The following is a 16954-nucleotide window of genomic DNA, read 5'->3' on the forward strand; positions in this document are numbered from 1 at the left end:
GCAACTCTTTCCCCCGCATTCTTACTTTCGCTCCAAAACAACCTATCTCCCTCCTCTCCCTTTATCTAAATTCCTAAAGCCCGTGGTTGATCTTGGCAAGATAGTCTGTCAAATCCAAGGAAAGTAATTTATACTATGGTGTAAGAGACTGAACGACTTAACCATTCAAAGGAGCATTTGAGTTTTTAACAGTTTGTAAATTCAAAAACGCCTCAAACAGGTGGAATGTGCACAAGAGATCTTTCTGAAGCAGGGTCCCTCCCAATTCCACGTGCCTCCTGGGCCACGCCTACCCCCTTCCTTCAAGAACCGGGCTCAGCTGCGGGCCCTTCTGCGGAAAGCTGCCAGGGTGGGCGGGGACACAGGCCCGGCGCACCGGCGGGGGGAGCCGTCCCCAAACCTCAGCCCCCGCCTCTCCGAGCCCGGAAGGAAGCTGCGGCAGAGGAGGGGGCGCCCGGGATGCCCCTAGCGCGCCTCACCTGCGGGAGGGCACGTCCCGGGCTTTTATCTTCTGAGACGGGCCTGCGGGGGGAAGGCGCTGATTAGCCCATCCTTCCTGCCACCGCCCACCCCGAGCTTCCACGCAGCCGTCGCCGCCAGCTCGCCGCACGGTGTCGGAGCGTGGGGCCGCCAGGGCCCCTGCAACTCGCCCCCGCGCTCCTCCTCACGCTTCTCCTCCTTCCCCCCGCCGGCCCGGGTCTGGAGCCGGGCGCCTTACCCCCTCACCCCACCCCCCCGTACTCCGGACGCGCTCGCCGAGAGGGCGGCGACTGCCGGGAGGGAGGGGCGCCGCCCGCCTCCCGGGGCCTGGAGCGCGCGTGGCCCCGGAGCCGCCAGCGCCGCGCGGGGACTCACTGTGCAGCGCGCAGCGCCCCGACTCGGCTGGCTTCGCTCGGCGCGCGGGCGGGCCAGAGGATGCTGGCGGGCTTCCCCGGCTTCGGCCCTCGCTCCCGCCGCGGACGGCCGCGGGTGCGCCCCTAGCCGCGCCGTCGCGACCACTGCGGGGCCAGAGGGAGGGGGCCGGCCGCGCACGCCGGCCCCGCGAGCCGCAGCGCTAGGGGCGGGCGCCCCCGAATTTTCCAGCCTCCGTCGCCGCCGCCTCCTCCTCCTCCTTCCTCCTGCGGCCGGGCGCCTGTGGATGCTGAGGGGCAGCCCTGCGCCTCTCCCGGCCGGATTCCCGGCCTGACGGCGGGAGAGTCGCGCCCCGGCGGGGCGGCGCGGCTCCGCGGGGAGCAGCCCCCGGGCGCGCTGAGCCCTCCTGTCCCCTCCCGCTGCACGCGTGACTCGGCCTCGCAGCCCGCGAGGGGACCGGCCCGGACCACGCGGCTCCCGAGTTCCCGCACAGGTAAACGGAGGGGCAGGGCCAGCCTTCCGGAGGGCAAGCAGTGCCCCGAGGTGGGGAGCCCGAGTGGCCAAGGGGCTGGGTGGGAAAGGAAGTAAACAGAGGAAGATTCGGGAACCCCCAGGATGGCTCTGGTTCCTTTCTAGCGTGTTTTATCTAGACCTTCTAAGGCTTGGGCCTGGAGGAGACTGACGTGAGGAAGTCAGGGACGGAGAGAGACGAGATGACCAAGGGTGCAACCGATGGAGAGGTGGCCAGGCCCGTCCATAGGCAGAGACAGGAGACGGAGTGTTTGGGCGGACAGGACTAAGTGTGTGTGGTCGGGTGGTGGCGTGAGCTTGGGGGTGGCGGGAGAACGTCCCTGCTTCTGGAGCCTCTTGGAGCAAGGATTCTTTGAGGACGGCTGGGGTGGGTCGTGGAGAAAGCACAGGTAGGAAGGAGGAGGGGCTTCTACTCAGTGATGTCCTTTTAAGTTTCAGATGGTCAGCGCTGCCTGTGCCGGGGAAGCCAGCTCTGTGTTCCTGCCCGAGGGGGCCAGCCATCAGCCTGCCCCAGGTCCGTGAGAGCCCTGGTAGGTGGCCCATTCCAGAGTCCTTCCTCTGTTCCCTGTCCGCTTCTCCAGTGCCAGTAGAAGCAGACACCAGCCAGGATGCCGAGGACCCAGGGCTTCTCCGATCCTGAGTACTCGGCCGAGTACTCAGCCGAGTACTCCGTCAGCCTGCCCTCTGACCCTGACCGCGGGGTGGGCCGGACCCATGAGATCTCTGTCCGGAACTCGGGATCCTGCCTGTGCCTGCCTCGCTTCATGCGGCTGACCTTCGTGCCGGAGTCCTTGGAGAACCTGTACCAGACCTACTTCAAGAGGCAGCGCCACGAGACGCTGCTCGTGCTGGTGGTCTTCGCGGCCCTCTTCGACTGCTACGTGGTGGTCATGTGCGCGGTGGTCTTCTCCAGTGACAAACTGGCTCCCCTTGCCGTGGCCGGGGTCGGGCTGGTGTTGGACATCATCCTCTTTGCGCTCTGCAGAAAGGGGCTGCTCCCCACCCGGGTCACCCGGAAAGTGGTGCCCTACGTGCTGTGGCTGCTGATAACAGCCCAGGTCTTCTGCTACCTGGGCCTGAACTTCTCCCGCGCCCATGCAGCCAGCGACACGGTGGGCTGGCAGGCCTTCTTTGTCTTCTCCTTCTTCATCACGCTGCCCCTCAGCCTCAGCCCCATCGTCATCATCTCTGTGGTCTCCTGCGTCGTGCACACGCTCGTCTTGGGGGTCACCGTGGCCCAGCAGCAGCGGGACGGGCTGAAGGCGATGCAGTTGCTGAGGGAGGTGAGTCCGGCCTTGTGTCCCACCCAGCGGCTTCTCTTCCCAGCAGCTCTCAGCTGAGGTGGTGCCCGTTTTGGAGGTGGGGGTGGCATTGTTTTCTTTGCCCTTGAGTCAGAATGTCGGGGGGGAGAGGTCGTGGTCTGGGGTTCTCATCTGCCTGTGCAGGAAGGACCAGCTCTCCCTCAACCCCTGGCTTTGCAATAGAGCTTGTCTGGGGTTGGCCTTAGGGGTTGGAGTATTTCCGGACATTGGCCACTCTGTCACCTGGGCGCAGCCCGCGTGGGTGGCAGGAAGGCCCGCTTGGGCCTGGTCTTGAGCGAGGCAGCCTTGTCTTTGTCATTGACCTCTGCCGGGAAGACCTCTTGTGGGGAGAGAGGGCGCCCTTGGCTTCTGGTCTCTAGCTTGTCATTGACTGGTTTCGGCAAGAGACTGTGTGTGTGGACTCAGTGCCCCTCTGTCAAATGGGGACAGAGTTGGCCTGCCTAAAGTGTGGTTGTTATCAAGATCAAAGGTTGTGGGTAACCTCAAATAAGGAGACGTGAAGGACTGCGTGATTGTCGTAAATCCCACTTCTGCTGGGAGCTCAGGGTGCCCGAGCAGTTAGATGATGTAGGGAGTGGTGGTCTCCCCACAGAAGGCAAGTCATGGGGATGCAGTTGGGGGCAGGGTCGCCGGCCACAGTGAGGGGGTGTCTGCTGGTTCCGGAGGATGCCTTCCTGTGGAAGGGGCGAAATTTTGGCCTCAACTTAACTAATAGGTAGTCTTGTGCTCCCACTGGGTGCCAAGACCCTGAGTAGGTTCTGAGGGGCTACAGAGATCGGGAGATGTGATTCCTGGCCTTCTGCACTTATTATCTGGTAACCTATCTGGGGGCAGGGGGTCCACAGGGCTTAGAGTCAATGAATTCCACAGTTGTGCGTCCTACCTGCTACCTGCTTATTTTATATATGAGCCCAGAGATGGAGAGTGACCTCTCTAAGGCCACACAGCTAGTTATGGCAGTCAGCGGCTGGAATGTCCATTTCTAGATGCCCATTTCAGTGCTCTTGCTACTACATCACACTGCTACAGCCATCTTGGCCAAAGTCATTAGTCTCCTGGGATTGGGGGCTGAGTGTCCAGGGGCGCAGCAGTGCCATTGGTGGTTGATGCAAGAACCCTGTGGGGCCGTCCCATTGCCTCCCGCTTAGTTAGATTAAAACACAGGTTTTTCCTCTGTTTTAACTTTTTCCTAGTTCTTGGACCAATATTCTTCCTGTTTTCCCATTCTGGCTCACGCAGTGTCCTCTCTCACAGAAGCTTTGTGTCTTGATGCTGCAGGGGCCCAGCCCTGGGCTGGTGCACACGGATTGGTGCAGGCACACCGAAAGGTCCCTTTTACTCCCAATGCCCTATGCGTAAAGGGTGACAGCCTGCCATTCCCCTTATAACTTCCCGGTTGTTGAACTTCAGGTTGTGCCGCTGCCAGCTGAGGGCCCTGCTGGAAGCTGTCTGGGCAAGAATGGTGAGAGGCATTCCAATCAGGAATTGGTGACAAGCACAGCTTGGGGGCAGATAGGTGGGCATGGCAGCCTCTGGGGCCTGGGATCAAACTCTGAACCCTTTCCTTTTACTGAACGGTCACTTCTAGCCCTTTCCTCTCTGCCAGGGTCCCTGGACCACATGAATTTCCCGTATGCTTTGCTGCCCATGAAGGGAGCAAATCAGAAATGCTCCCCACTGGAGCCTAAGAGGCTGAACCCTTGATTGCTGGTGTCCTTCGGGCGCTGCTAAGAAACAAAAACTCCAAAAGATTAGGAAACAGAAAAAAAAGATAGAAAAATAAGTAAATCAAGAATAGCAATATTAGCATCCCAGGAGAGCGTGACCTTGACATGGAGGCAGTGCCTTGGATGCAGCTTTGGGACTAGATGGGGAGGGAGAGGTGGCTCCCAAGGTCCATTTGGGAGCCCAAGATAGAATGCAGGAGGCCCCAGCTTTCAGTGGGCTGTGTTCCAGAAGTTTCTGAGTCACTTGTTTGGGACTAATGTGACTTTTTATATATATTTTTATTTATTTATTTATTTTTAATAATTTTTTTTTTTTAAACAACAGCTCCTGTTTATTTTTTTATTTTTATTTTATTTATTTTATTTATGGCTGTGTTGGGTCTTCATTTCTGTGCGAGGGTTTTCTCTAGCTGCGGCAAGTGGGGGCCACTCTTCATCGCGGTGCGCGGGCCTCTCACTATCGCGGCCTCTCTTGTTGCGGAGCACAGGCTCCAGACGCGCAGGCTCAGCAATTGTGGCTCACGGGCCCAGTTGTTCCGCGGCATGTGGGATCTTCCCAGACCAGGGCTCGAACCCGTGTCCCCTGCATTGGCAGGCAGATTCTCAACCACTGCACCACCAGGGAAGCCCTATTTTTAATAATTTTTAAAAATATTTATTTATTTAGGCTGCACCAGGTCTTAGTTGCAGCATGCAGGATCTTTAGTTGCGGCATGCGTGTGGGATCTAGTTCCCCCACCAGGGATCAAACTTGGGCCCCCTGCATTGGGAGCGTGGAGTCTTACCCACTGGATCACCAGGGACGTCCCATCATGTGACTTTTTAAAAGGTGCCTGGGTTCCCAGGCCCACCCACCGAAGTCTTAAGTCACAGTGTCCCTGCATTTGGTCTCTCAGAATACGGTGGAACTCTGAGCCCCCTGTGGCCCCGTGTTGCCATGGAGAGAGCACCTACACACCTCCCCCCGGCCGTGGAATGAAGTGGAATGAAGCTCGCTCACCTGCCTGCGGCTCCCCTGGTCCCCTGTTACCTCCCGGCATGGGGCACCATCAGGGATAGGAGGGGGCAGGGGCTGGAGGACAGGGACGTGAGAACCGGCAACCAGACCCCCTCTCCCCCCACAGTCAGAGTAACACCAGCCCCCGGCACCTCCTTGCTTTGCTTTCTTCTGCCCAGAGACTCCCTTTTTCTTTCTCTTCCCCGTCACCTGTTGGCTCCAGCCAGGGACCCCCTTCTGGGTCGGTGGGGGGATGAACCCAGTTGCACAGTTAGAAGCAGACACTGGATTTCTGGGGGTTTGTGAGTGCTGCTGTCACCGGCAGCACCGAAGGAACCTTTCCAATGCCCAAGTCTTCTTCCTCTGCACACTTCATCTCCTCAAACCCATACTTGGCTCTGTGGGAGAAAGACAGAAGGACACAGGGGCCTCAGGGTAGCCTGAAGTGTCAGAGACAAGCCACACAGCCTGCCCTGCCTGGGTTCTTCTCTTGGGAGGCAGGCAGGTCCGGGTTCCCCCTGAAGAGCAGGTGGAGTCCGGGGCTGTGGGATGGGGCGATGCTGGGGCTTCGTTTATCAGTGAATGGGGGGCTCGAACTGAGCAACAGGTACGGGCCTCACAGCCTGTGGGGTCTGGGACTGAAGGGCGTCAGATAATGTCCTCGGAAGCTGCGGTGGAGGAGAGCGCGGCGTGGGGTTGGAGGGAGGGAGGAGCAAGCTGCAGCCGGCAGGCCTTTCCCACATCCCTCCCCTTGCCTGGCTCTTGGCCCAGCTTGCCTTTTAGTCACCCCAAGCTGCCCAAGGGGTGAGCTGATGAAGCAGGAGGGGGTCGAGGGCAGGACCAGGCAGCTGCTGATGGGGGAGGATGAAGGGGGAGATGGGAGTGGGGAGAAAATGCAGCCGAGGTAGGGAACATTCCTGTGGCCCGTGGCTGCTCCCAAGACCCTCACATGTGCCCACAGACACCTGTTAGCTTCTGACAGGGTCCTTAAAGGAATGAGACTGTGGCAAGTGAGGGGCGAGGAACCCCTGAAAAATATTTTATAGCTTTATTTCACAGCAGAAAGGCTATTTAGGGGCAAAACTCTCTCATGGAGTTACTAGCCTGTTCAGACCTTTATTCACAAATTAGAACATGATAGAGCAGTGGATGTGTGATTCCTTTCACACCTACAAATCACAGAGCAAATCATTCGCCCAGTGAATGAACATTCGGCTCCGGGGGGCTTCAGCGGGGAGGGTGTGAGGAAGCTCATGCTTCAGATGCCCTGTCTGTAGACTGGAGCTAAAGTTCATACACATCATCTCAATTAATCCTGGGTGTTACTGGCTCCATTTTACAGATGAGGAAACTGAGACTCAGGAGGATGAGAGAAGACAGAGGGGCTGGGTAACTGGGGAGGGATCACTGGTGAGTGAGATGGTGGGATGGTGGGTGTGAGAGACAGGGGGCTTCCCTGAAAGCCTCTTTTTCTCTGGAAGCTGGCATCTGGGCCTCCTTCCTGCATCTCTGGCTGCCCCCAGATGCCTTTGCTATAAGCAGTGTTGAGGAACAGTGCCAAGAGGTGGGAGGACCTAAAATATCATAGGAAGCACCCCTCTGTTTCCCCCTGGGAATTGGATGCAAGGGCAGGGAGAAGCCTGTGACAGAATGTTCCTGGTGGGAACGTGGCCAGGAGTGTATGAGAAGTGAGTGGGGGAAGCAGGAACAGGAGCTGGGCAGGGAGGCAGCAGCCTGGGGCTCTGAGCAGCTGAGGCGTGTGTGCAGGACACAGCCTGGGAGGGGGCAAAGCCAACCCAGTTCTTGGGCCTTTGGCCCTGGGCTCTGCCCCTGTCCCACAGATGGCTCATCCTCTACAAAAAGCGTGTAGACGGGTATCATGTAGGAACCGGAATAATAAGGAAATGCACAGAAGGGGACCAGGAGGCCATCGAATCCAGCTGCACGTGGGGGAAGAATAGTCAATTATTGAACATGTAAACAACTTTGCAGAAAGTTCCCCCCTCAGTGCTTCCCCTGGTCACATTTCTCTGGGGCCTTTTCTGATCCTTATCTGTGTGTAAACAGAGTGTTTCCAGTCTGGCATCCTCGTGCAAATGCATTTTAGGTCCCACCTTTCGCCCACATGATTTCACTGACATTTTGCCATGCACATCAGAGTCCTCATGTTTATTATTTTAAATCAACACTTCGTCATCAGCTGGGTTTTTCTGGAGAGGGCCGCGTCAGTGGGGCCAGGTCCAGGCACCAGTCTCCATGTCAAGGTCTGGTGAAATCTCCAAGAGGCAGAATTGCTAGGACTCCAGGTTATTCTGCAATTTCTTCATCAATGTGCAGTGAATCCCAGTAGGGCGCTCCAACGCCGAATAAACCTTCAGCCCACCCCCAGCTGTCCCGTCATGAACATACGCACTCGTGATGATCTACTTTACCATGGGTACAGTCCTGACCGACACTCAGACGTGTGAGCTCAGAGATTACCCCTAGGTGGAAACCCAGCGAACATGGGGATGGACAAGGTACTCAGTTTACTGAACTCTTGCTGGATTTCAGTCAAGTATTTTCCAGCAAGAGGTGGAAAGTATTCTCTTTTTACAGATGAGGAAACTGAAACGTGTGATGAGTGAAATGGCTTGTCCGGAGCCACATAGCTAGAAGGTAGAGGAGCAGGGTTCGAATCTAGGTCAGTGGGATTCCAGAGTTCCTTCTCTTCTGCAGTCATAAAAGATCTTCCATAAGAGTCTGTTGAGATACAGTTCCACCAGGATTGGGTCTTTAGTTTCTCCACCCACAACCATCAGAAGGAACAACATGGGGGTCGAGGAGGTGTTTCCTGGGGCAGGAGTATTGCCGCTGATCAAGGAGCAGAGAACTGTCTGGGGGTTCAGTGTTGCAGCCGACATTCCTTATACACCTTTAGGAGGCATTGTTACATTACAGGACATTGTAGTAACCAATATGTGTAATCATGACGCCCACTTCAAGAGAATATTAAATTACAGTTAGTATAAAGTGGGGTCTAATACTGCATTCTAAAAACATTTTTGTCAGAAATGGATAAGAACACGTTTGGACAAATAAGGATTACATTTTGGCTCTCTAGGAAGTTCACTAATGTGGGATGGCCCGTTTCTCAGTGGCATTACTGCACACGTATTCCTTCATTTACCCTGTTTCAGTTATCCATGGTTATATAACATATAACCTCAAAACTTAAAACAATAACAACTGTTATTGGCTTAAAACAATAAGTTTTTTTTTTTTAATAAATAAATTTATTTATTTATTTATTATTTTTAGTTGTGTTGGGTCTTCGTTTCTGCACGAGGGCTTTCTCTAGTTGCGGCGAGTGGGGGCCACTCTTCATTGCGGTGCGCGGGCCTCTCACTATTGCGGCCTCTCTCGTTGCGGAGCACAGGCTCCAGACGCGCAGGCTCAGTAGTTGTGGCTCACGGGCCGAGTTGCTCCGCGGCATGTGGGATCTTCCCAGACCAGGGCTCGAACCCGTGTCCCCTGTATTGGCAGGCAGACTCTCAACCACTGCGCCACCAGGGAAGTCCCAATAACAGTTTATCTCATGATTCTCTGGGTTGACTGGGCTCAGCTGGATGCTGCTCTGCCTCACTTGGCACTGGCCGAGGTCACTCACTTGGATGCCTGGACTATTTCATTCAGTGCCAGCATTCAGCTGACAGCTTTGTTGGCAAGCTCTAAGAAGGCCTTACTCACATGTCTAAAGCCGTGGAGCTTTTCCAGTGACCCCTCCAAGTAGTTAGCTTGGGCTTCCTCACAGCATGGTGGTGTCTGGGAGACAGTGGTAACTATCAGAGGTTTTAAAGGCTAGACCCATCACTATTGGTCAAAGCACATCACAAGGGTAACCCAGGTGCAAGATAAGGGGAAATTGATTCTACCCCTTGACATGAGGGTGATATGTACATACAGGGAAGGAAGGAATGGAGGGCAGCCATCTTCTGAGGCTATTTACTAAACCAGGTGGCACATGGTGGATGTTGGGGAGAAGAGATGAAGAGAGCCATGAGTCTGGGTGGGGTACCATAGGATGCTTCAGAAGTGAGAAATGTGGTCCACTGTATAGTCGGCTGTATAGTCAGCCCTCTGTATCTGTGAATGTGAAACCTACAGATATGGAGGGCCGACTGTCTTCGTTGTACTGTGCCATTTTATATATGCCATTGTTATCCATGGAGGCCCCTAGAACCAGTCTTCTGCAGATACTGAGAGATGACTGTATATAACTTTTTGAAGGTATTGGTTCTCTATGAGAGCCAATACATCATTTCTAAGATCTTTCAGAAAGTTAGAAACTGCATTGCACATGAAAAGATGATGGCTCGTGGTTCACCTGCATGGGCTTTGCCTTACCTTACCTTCAGAAGAAAAATTTTTGTCTTAACTTTTCCAACACGCATACCCTCTCTGTCCAGGGCACTGCACTAGGTTACGGGAAGGCACACCTGCCTCTAGTCGCGACCCCAGCACCAGTGCCGGGCGTTTCTCTCCACACGTCAGCTAGATGGGCAGCCTGGCTCTGACGTTTGTATTCCTTTCCCAGGAGGTGGGAATTTGCTTGTGTGCATCCTTCAGAAACATGTCGAATTTGTCTTCCTAGCAGGTTGTTGTTTGCCTCAAGGAGAGTAAGACCAATAGTACAGGCCCTCTGCAGCCCCTTGCAGTGCCTTGGTCCTGACTGTCACTCTATAAATGTTTGTTGAATAAATACATTCCTGCTTTGCTTTTATCTTTACTTCCTTCCTCATCAACTCTGGTTGACAGTTTGATAAATTTTTGGTTAGATCCAGGCTAGGGAAACGTTCTGGTGTTAACCTAAGTGATTTGAGAATGATGTTTTTAAAACAAGACTTATATAACTCTTTAAGAGTGCTAATCAGTACTCCTTTGCCACTTGTTAATAAAGGGAAAAAAAGAGCACGGTTCTTAGGAGCCCAGAAAATGAGTCATTGATATCCTGTTGGCCTAGTTCTAATCTTGTCCTTCGGCAAAAATGATTTGCGTAAGATCATGTAGAAGAATGGCTGAGCAGAGTTGGAGCTCTCACCATCCCACCTTCCTGCTAGTTCCTCCAGTCTAAAGAGAAACTTTATTCCCTGCATCACTTACCAAGCATTGTTCTAGGTAGAGTATACAAAGAATGAGTAAAACTCATCCCCTGCCATCAGGGCGCTCCCAGGTTGTGGTGTAAGTCCTATTAGTGAAAGAGAGCCTGCCTAAGTAAACAGAGGAAGGTTTCCTAAGAGCTCACTGTTGAGTTGGGTTTTGAAGGATGATTAGGAGTTTACCAGGTAGAGCAGTGGGAACAGGGCTTTCCGGTCAGAGTCATAGGAGATTCTAACTTGCTTTGGACTGGTGAGGATACTATGTGTAACAGGAGCATGAGTGGGTGGCAGAAACTAGTGAGACAAAGTATAGAGAAGCTAAGTAGCAGAAGGGCTAAGGAATTTGGGCTTTTTTCCTCTGTGATGGAGCTCCATTGAAGGAGTTTAAGCAGGGGACAGACAGGGTCTGATTTGCATTTAATAGAATCTTTCTGGTGAACTTGAGTAAGACTGAGACTGTTTAGGAGGCTATTGAAGTAGTCCAGGCATGACACCATTAAGGCCAGCCACCAAGATGGAAGCAGAGGATGGATGAGTTCAGGTTGAGGTACCCGTGGGATATCCAAGTGGAACTATCAGATTATTCAGTGGATAATTATTGAACACCTTATGTATACCAGGCCCTGTGCTCAAGATCTGGAGCTTAGAAGAGAGGTCTTGAGTTCTAGATTTGGGAATCATCATCATTTAAGTGGCACCCAAAACCATAGGGAGGATGAGGGGTTGCCCAAGGAGAGTGTGTAGAATCAAAAAGGAAGAAGGCTTAGGACCCAACACTAGGGAGCAGCCTGGTGGGGGGCAGTCCCCAGCATGGAAGATCCATGTTCCACCCAGCCTCTGCTTCCTGCCTGGGACGTGTGTGTCCCAGGTGGCCTGTGATGGGTGGGCGGTCCTTTCGGGAGCAGGAGGCAGCCCCTGTCTGACGGTGTTTACACCTTTGGTTCTTTTGCGTTGGGGAAGCTTAAGACAAGCCAAGGTGAGGTGGAGCCAGGGTGTCAGATGGGGTGTCACTGTACCTGGTGAACAAGGGCATGGGAATGTTCATTTGTCACCTTGTGTGGGAAGGGTGGCTATGTATATAGAGGCACTTCATAAACTACAAAGCACCATGTGAGCGCTAGTTATTTATTTTTTTATTGCACTTAATCTTGGCAAACCACCTCTGATCTTTGATCTATGAATGAATCAGACCAAGTTTATTCATCGTCGTTTTTCTCATCTCTTTTCTGGCTCTTTTTCTCTCATTGTGAAAGGATTATTTTAAAGAATGTTTTTAATTATAAAATGCCATCAATGTTGCAGAAACTTTGGAAGCAAGAGAAATTTATTATAATCCTATAATAACCAATTTTTCTGTGTGTTCCTTTCTAGTCTTTCCTTTCTAGAAATTCTTACAAAGCTGTATATTACTCCTGCTTTTCTTAGTTAGCTTTATAGCACAGACTTTTTTCTATTTTAAATTAGTGTTCACAATCATCATTTTTAATGGCTGCATAATATGATGTTGGCTAAATGTACCATAATTAACTCAACTGTTCCTCTTCTGTAGGGCATTTGGTTACTCTTAATTTATTAATTTTATGTATTTATCATCTGTATTTCATTTACTTATTATTATTTGTATGTAATACTAGCAGGCCCATTGCCTCTCTCCTGTCCCCTCCTGGTGATTTTATATCTGATGCTCCTTCCTTCCTCTGATCACGTTTTCAGCTGTTTCTCCCAGCAAAATTCCTCTTTGTGGTTCCGAAGAAGTTTGCTTTGATTAGTAGTGAAACCTTGTCTTCCCCTTTCCCGTTCCTCTCTTCAAGAGCACTTTCTTTGTTGTAAACAGAAAAGAAAATGACACGTTTCAGAAGAAATCCCACCCCATGCTTTACCCCCATTCAAAACCCCAGCGTAAGCAGACTGGATTTGAACCCTTGCGAGATTTCCGTGGTTGTGGGTTGTGTTCCGTGTCATTTTAGGACTGGTCCCCATGAAATGTAACTTGGGGACCAGCTGAGTCAGAGCTGGCAGCGTCAGGCTGGGCAGCCACCTTTCCAGGCCAGAGTTGGCTCCAGGTGGGCTCCTTGGCTGCCCCTGGAAGGCTGAGTTTTTCACCCGAGGGGACCGGGCCCTGGGGAATTGATCCCCCTGGGCCTCATTCTTAAGAGACTGACCCATAAGCCCAAGGCTTAGTCACCGACCTGCTGGTGGTAGGTGGCCTTTCCCATCCTCCCAGGAAGGGGAATACTCTATCTGTTATTTGGCACAAATTTACTGCAAATTCCTAAGAAACCAAATCAGTAATTTCCTGGAGGGGAATCTGAGCAAAGGGCATTGCCTGGTGCTGGGGGGTGGTCATCTTCCCAGGCTGGGGCTGGGAGCTGCCCCCTGCCGCCGCCGGGCTCGTTTCCCAGCACCGGGCGACGCTGTCAGCTAGACACAGCTTCCCCCAGGTTGCCAGAAAAGTGCCACAGTTTCTCACTCGTCAGCACTCTGTTTTCTAAACTCCTACGCATGATTACAGTTTATCTTTCATTGTGCAGTATTAAGCACTCTGGAAAACACATTAATCCCCCCTTCCCTAAATTGGGGTTGTAGTTGTTAATATTATATTGCCCATCTCTGGGGACAGATCTGGGACATTGCCTCTTTATTTCAGTAAAGGGCCTAATGTAGGTGGTTACTTTAGGGAGCATGTCCTGTCCCTTCAGTGTCCTGTCTCAGACCAACTGACCTCTACATTTTAAACTAATGAAGGGGCCTCGGAAGCCTGACCCGTGGGTGGGCATTCTGCTTCGGGAATCTGAGAGCCCTGGCTTTATAGTCATTGACTTGGTTTACTTCCTGGCTCCCCCCACTTACCAGCTGGGGGATCCTGTGTACATTATTCAATCTAAGTCTAGTTTCTGCTCTGTGAAGTGACCTAATAACACCTCCTTCGCTGGATTAGTGTAGGGATGAAACACACACTAACGATGAAAACATGTCCTTTTGGTTGGTGCAGGGCCGGGTACACAGCTGGCACTAGAAAAATGCTTGTTGCTCTGGCTGTTGCTGTCATTAGTATTACTGGCTCTGGTGGAGAGGAATTTTTAAAAAGCTGGGGCCAACCCCAGGGGAGGGAAGAGCAGCTCCATGCTCTGGATGTCTGGAGGGCACCTGGATCGGGTCATCAGACACTCATCACCCCATTTTTTTTTTTTTTTTTTTTTTTGCTGGGCCACCATTTTTCTTGTTGTCTTAGAAATGAGACACATACTTTTCAGATGAAGTTCCCTATGAGGACAAAGAATTCTATCCTTTTGATACAGGGTTGTTGGTTTGCATCACAGCCGTGGCTTTTCACTTAATATCTTTTTTCTTTATTCCTTCTTTTTGGAGGAATCAGTTAAGATTAGTAGCAGGAGACGTAGAGAATGGACTTGAGGACACGGGGAGGGGGAAGGGTAAGCTGGGATGAAGTGAGAGAGTAGCACTGACATATATATACTACCACATGTAAAACAGATAACTAGTGGGAAGCAGCCGCAGAGCACAGGGAGATCAGCTCGGTGCTTTGTGACCACCTAGAGGGGTGGGAGGGAGACGAAAGAGGGAGGGGATATGGGGATATATATGAATACGTATAGCTGATTCACTTTGCTATAAAGCAGAAACTAACACACCATTGCAAAGCAATTATACTCCAATAAAGATGTTTAAAAAAAAATTTAGTGGCAGGTGGAGACACAGTGAAGGAAGTCTCTGGAATGATTTGGACTGGAGGAGTGTCAGACCTGTGCTTCCATTAGGTTGAATGCTTGAGCTGTGTGGAGCTTGTTTCCTTTATTGTGAATAAAGGGGACACAGGGCTGTGGGGTGTCCCCATTGCTCCTGGGTGGCCTCGTTTTGTTCGTTTTCACGCACACCTCATGACACTTATCACTGGATTTAGCGGTAGAAAAGATCATGGAGCTCACAGTTCAATTTACAGGGGTAATAAGGTGCCCAGGATCAGAGAGTGAAGATGCAGTGTGACTGGGGTCAAGTCTAAGCCTTCTAGGTCCAAATGCAGTGCAAGTCCTCTAATCTGATGAGATTGAGACAGGTGGTTGGTCAGTTAATGCAAGAAGTTAAATTATTGTGATAGTGGTCACACAGCTGTGTGTCAGAACACATAATTATACACCAAAGAGAGTGAATTTTACTGTATGTGAAAAAAAGGGAGTAAAAACAAAGCTAGATGGTGGTAAGCACCGGTGGTCATTGGATGACCTTGACACATTGTGTGTGAGAGCCATGATGCCTTAGACACTGTGGGACGAGGTGGGGTTTGGATGGGGCACAAAAGAATATTCTGAGGTGAAGGAAGCGTTCCCTATGGTGATTTTGGATGTAGTCACATAGCTGTGTGAATTTGTCAACACTAGTCAAAATATACATTTTATTATTTACTATTTTTATTATTAGGCCGTGCCACGTGGCTTGGGGGATCTCAGTTCCCCAACCAGGGATTGAACCCCGGCCCCCTGCGGTGGAAGTGCAGAGTCCTAACCACTGGACCGCCAGGGAATTCCCAAAATACACATTTTACATGGGTGCTTTTTATTGTATTTAAACTCAACAAAGTAGATTTTTAAAAGTCAGTAGAATCCAGCAATCACAAAAAATTGCACATAAATGTATACATTTATATGCATTTAAAATAGCTTATTTCAATTGAAAACATTTAGCTGCTCATCTTTTGTGGAAAGGAAAAATCTTTCCTTTGCATCTGGGTGCTCTTGTTGGTGTTCCTTGTGGCCTTTTGTAGCTAAGATGTGTCCTCTGTAATTTCTAGTTTCCTTAAAGTGGAGGGAGGATTAAAAGTCACTTGGAAATAATCTAGGTACAGAATCCTAGATTTTTATGACTTTTTTTCTTTTGGCTAAATTTTTAGTGTTGTCTTGCCCACATCTAATTTCAGCAGCAGTTTCTATTAGCTACTTACATTTATTCAGAAATTTCCAAAATGTTCACTTTACTTTTCTTAGAAATAACAATTGTCTTTCATACTCATATTTTATCTGTTTAGGTTCTTCATTAAGTTATGTAAATATAATACCAAAAAACAACTGACATAAGCAGGTTTGGGACTAAACACAACTGACTTTTGGGAAACACTCCAGAAGCCGGAGCAGATGTGCAGGAAAGTTTTAGAGAGGATCCTGCCAGCTGTGCGTGTAAGGTCAGCAGGTTTTACAGGGGGTGGATAAGCTTCAGCGCGGTCCTTTGCTCCTGGCCCTCCTACTGGAGCCCCATCCTGCCCCCTCTTAGCATCTGGTCCTGGTTCTAGTTTATCCAGAGGAAGTAAACACGTCCGCCTCTTGTTCTCTACCCAGCAGCCCTCCTAGTATTTGAGTTCAGCAATCTTGCTCTCTCTCTGTCTCCCCTTCAGCCTAACCCACTGAACGTTTTCAAGAAGTCCTCAGGTGACATTTCCGGACCTTACATCATCCTAGCACTTCTCTTTGGCTGCAAACTGAAACGTGGTGCTCGGGGTGCCTTCTCCCGTTTTACACGCATTTCCCCCTGCCTGCTCTAAGAAGCCTGCCCATCCTGCCTTGCTGCAGGACACAAATGCTAGAGGTAAAATTCTACAGCTGTAATTTGAGGTTTGGTGGGGAGGGTGGTCTCCACCCCTGGAAAATTTAGGCATCAGGTCTTAATAAAAGAATTATAGTCCACATGAAAATTGAAGTTAATATAGAGAAGCCCACCGCTGCTTCGATGGCAGGACAGCTCTCCAGAGACTGACGGAACGTTCCCGGCCTGGCAGGATGTGCTGTGTAAGGGAGTGGGGGCGGCTGAGGAGCTGTTCCCAGGGACCGTTCCGCTGGACCTGCTGCTCGGGGCTGGAGGTGTGTTTGCCTCCCTGGGCTGCCCTCTGCCCACGGCCGTGTCCCTCTGCAGCCTGCACGCCCCCTTTGCCTCTCCCTTTCCCACTGCTTCTCTGTTCCTGTCGCCCTGCCAGAGCAATAAAGATCAGCACGATTATCAAGTCACCCAGAGTCTGACCCATCCTCTTCTTTGTCTGCCCTCTTCTTTTCCTACAGGGGTACTGTGTTTGTTGTTGATTACTTAGGATGTATAATTGCATGTGTGTGCCTATTGATGGGCATCTATTGTCCTTCTGTCTACAAATTTATCTTTTCACTCAGCCAAACACGTATGGTCTGGACACATGTTTACACAAGTTCCTGGGGATATAGAGACAGTAACCTCGGGTCCTGCCTACAAGGGAGGCCCAGCTTGGTTTATTTACTTTTTTTTTTTTTTTTTTAATAAATTTATTTATTTATTTTTGGCTGCATTAGGTCTTCGCTGCTGCGCACGGGCTTTCTCTAGGTGCGGTGAGCCAGGGCTACTCTTCGTTGCCGT

The 16954-nt window shown here is 51.2% G+C and overlaps 1 protein-coding gene across 5 annotated transcripts in view; it reads left to right on the forward strand.

The window, feature by feature from the left end:
- The first annotated feature begins 350 nt into the window (after positions 1-350).
- ADCY3 (adenylate cyclase 3) overlaps positions 351-16954 on the forward strand; it is a 90001-nt gene continuing 73397 nt past the window's right edge. The window contains exons 1-2 of one of the 5 annotated variants that reach the window (XM_057558196.1): positions 351-1345; positions 1816-2666. In XM_057558196.1, coding sequence (XP_057414179.1) covers positions 1992-2666 — 675 coding nt within the window. In that variant the 5' untranslated portion in view covers positions 351-1345; positions 1816-1991. The remainder of the gene's footprint in view (positions 1346-1815; positions 2667-16954) is intronic. The other 4 variants (XM_057558197.1, XM_057558198.1, XM_057558199.1 and 1 more) reach the window with 4 other exon arrangements.

Source organism: Balaenoptera acutorostrata, chromosome 12, assembly GCF_949987535.1.
Source record: "Balaenoptera acutorostrata chromosome 12, mBalAcu1.1, whole genome shotgun sequence".
Taxonomy (NCBI): Eukaryota; Metazoa; Chordata; class Mammalia; order Artiodactyla; family Balaenopteridae; genus Balaenoptera; species Balaenoptera acutorostrata.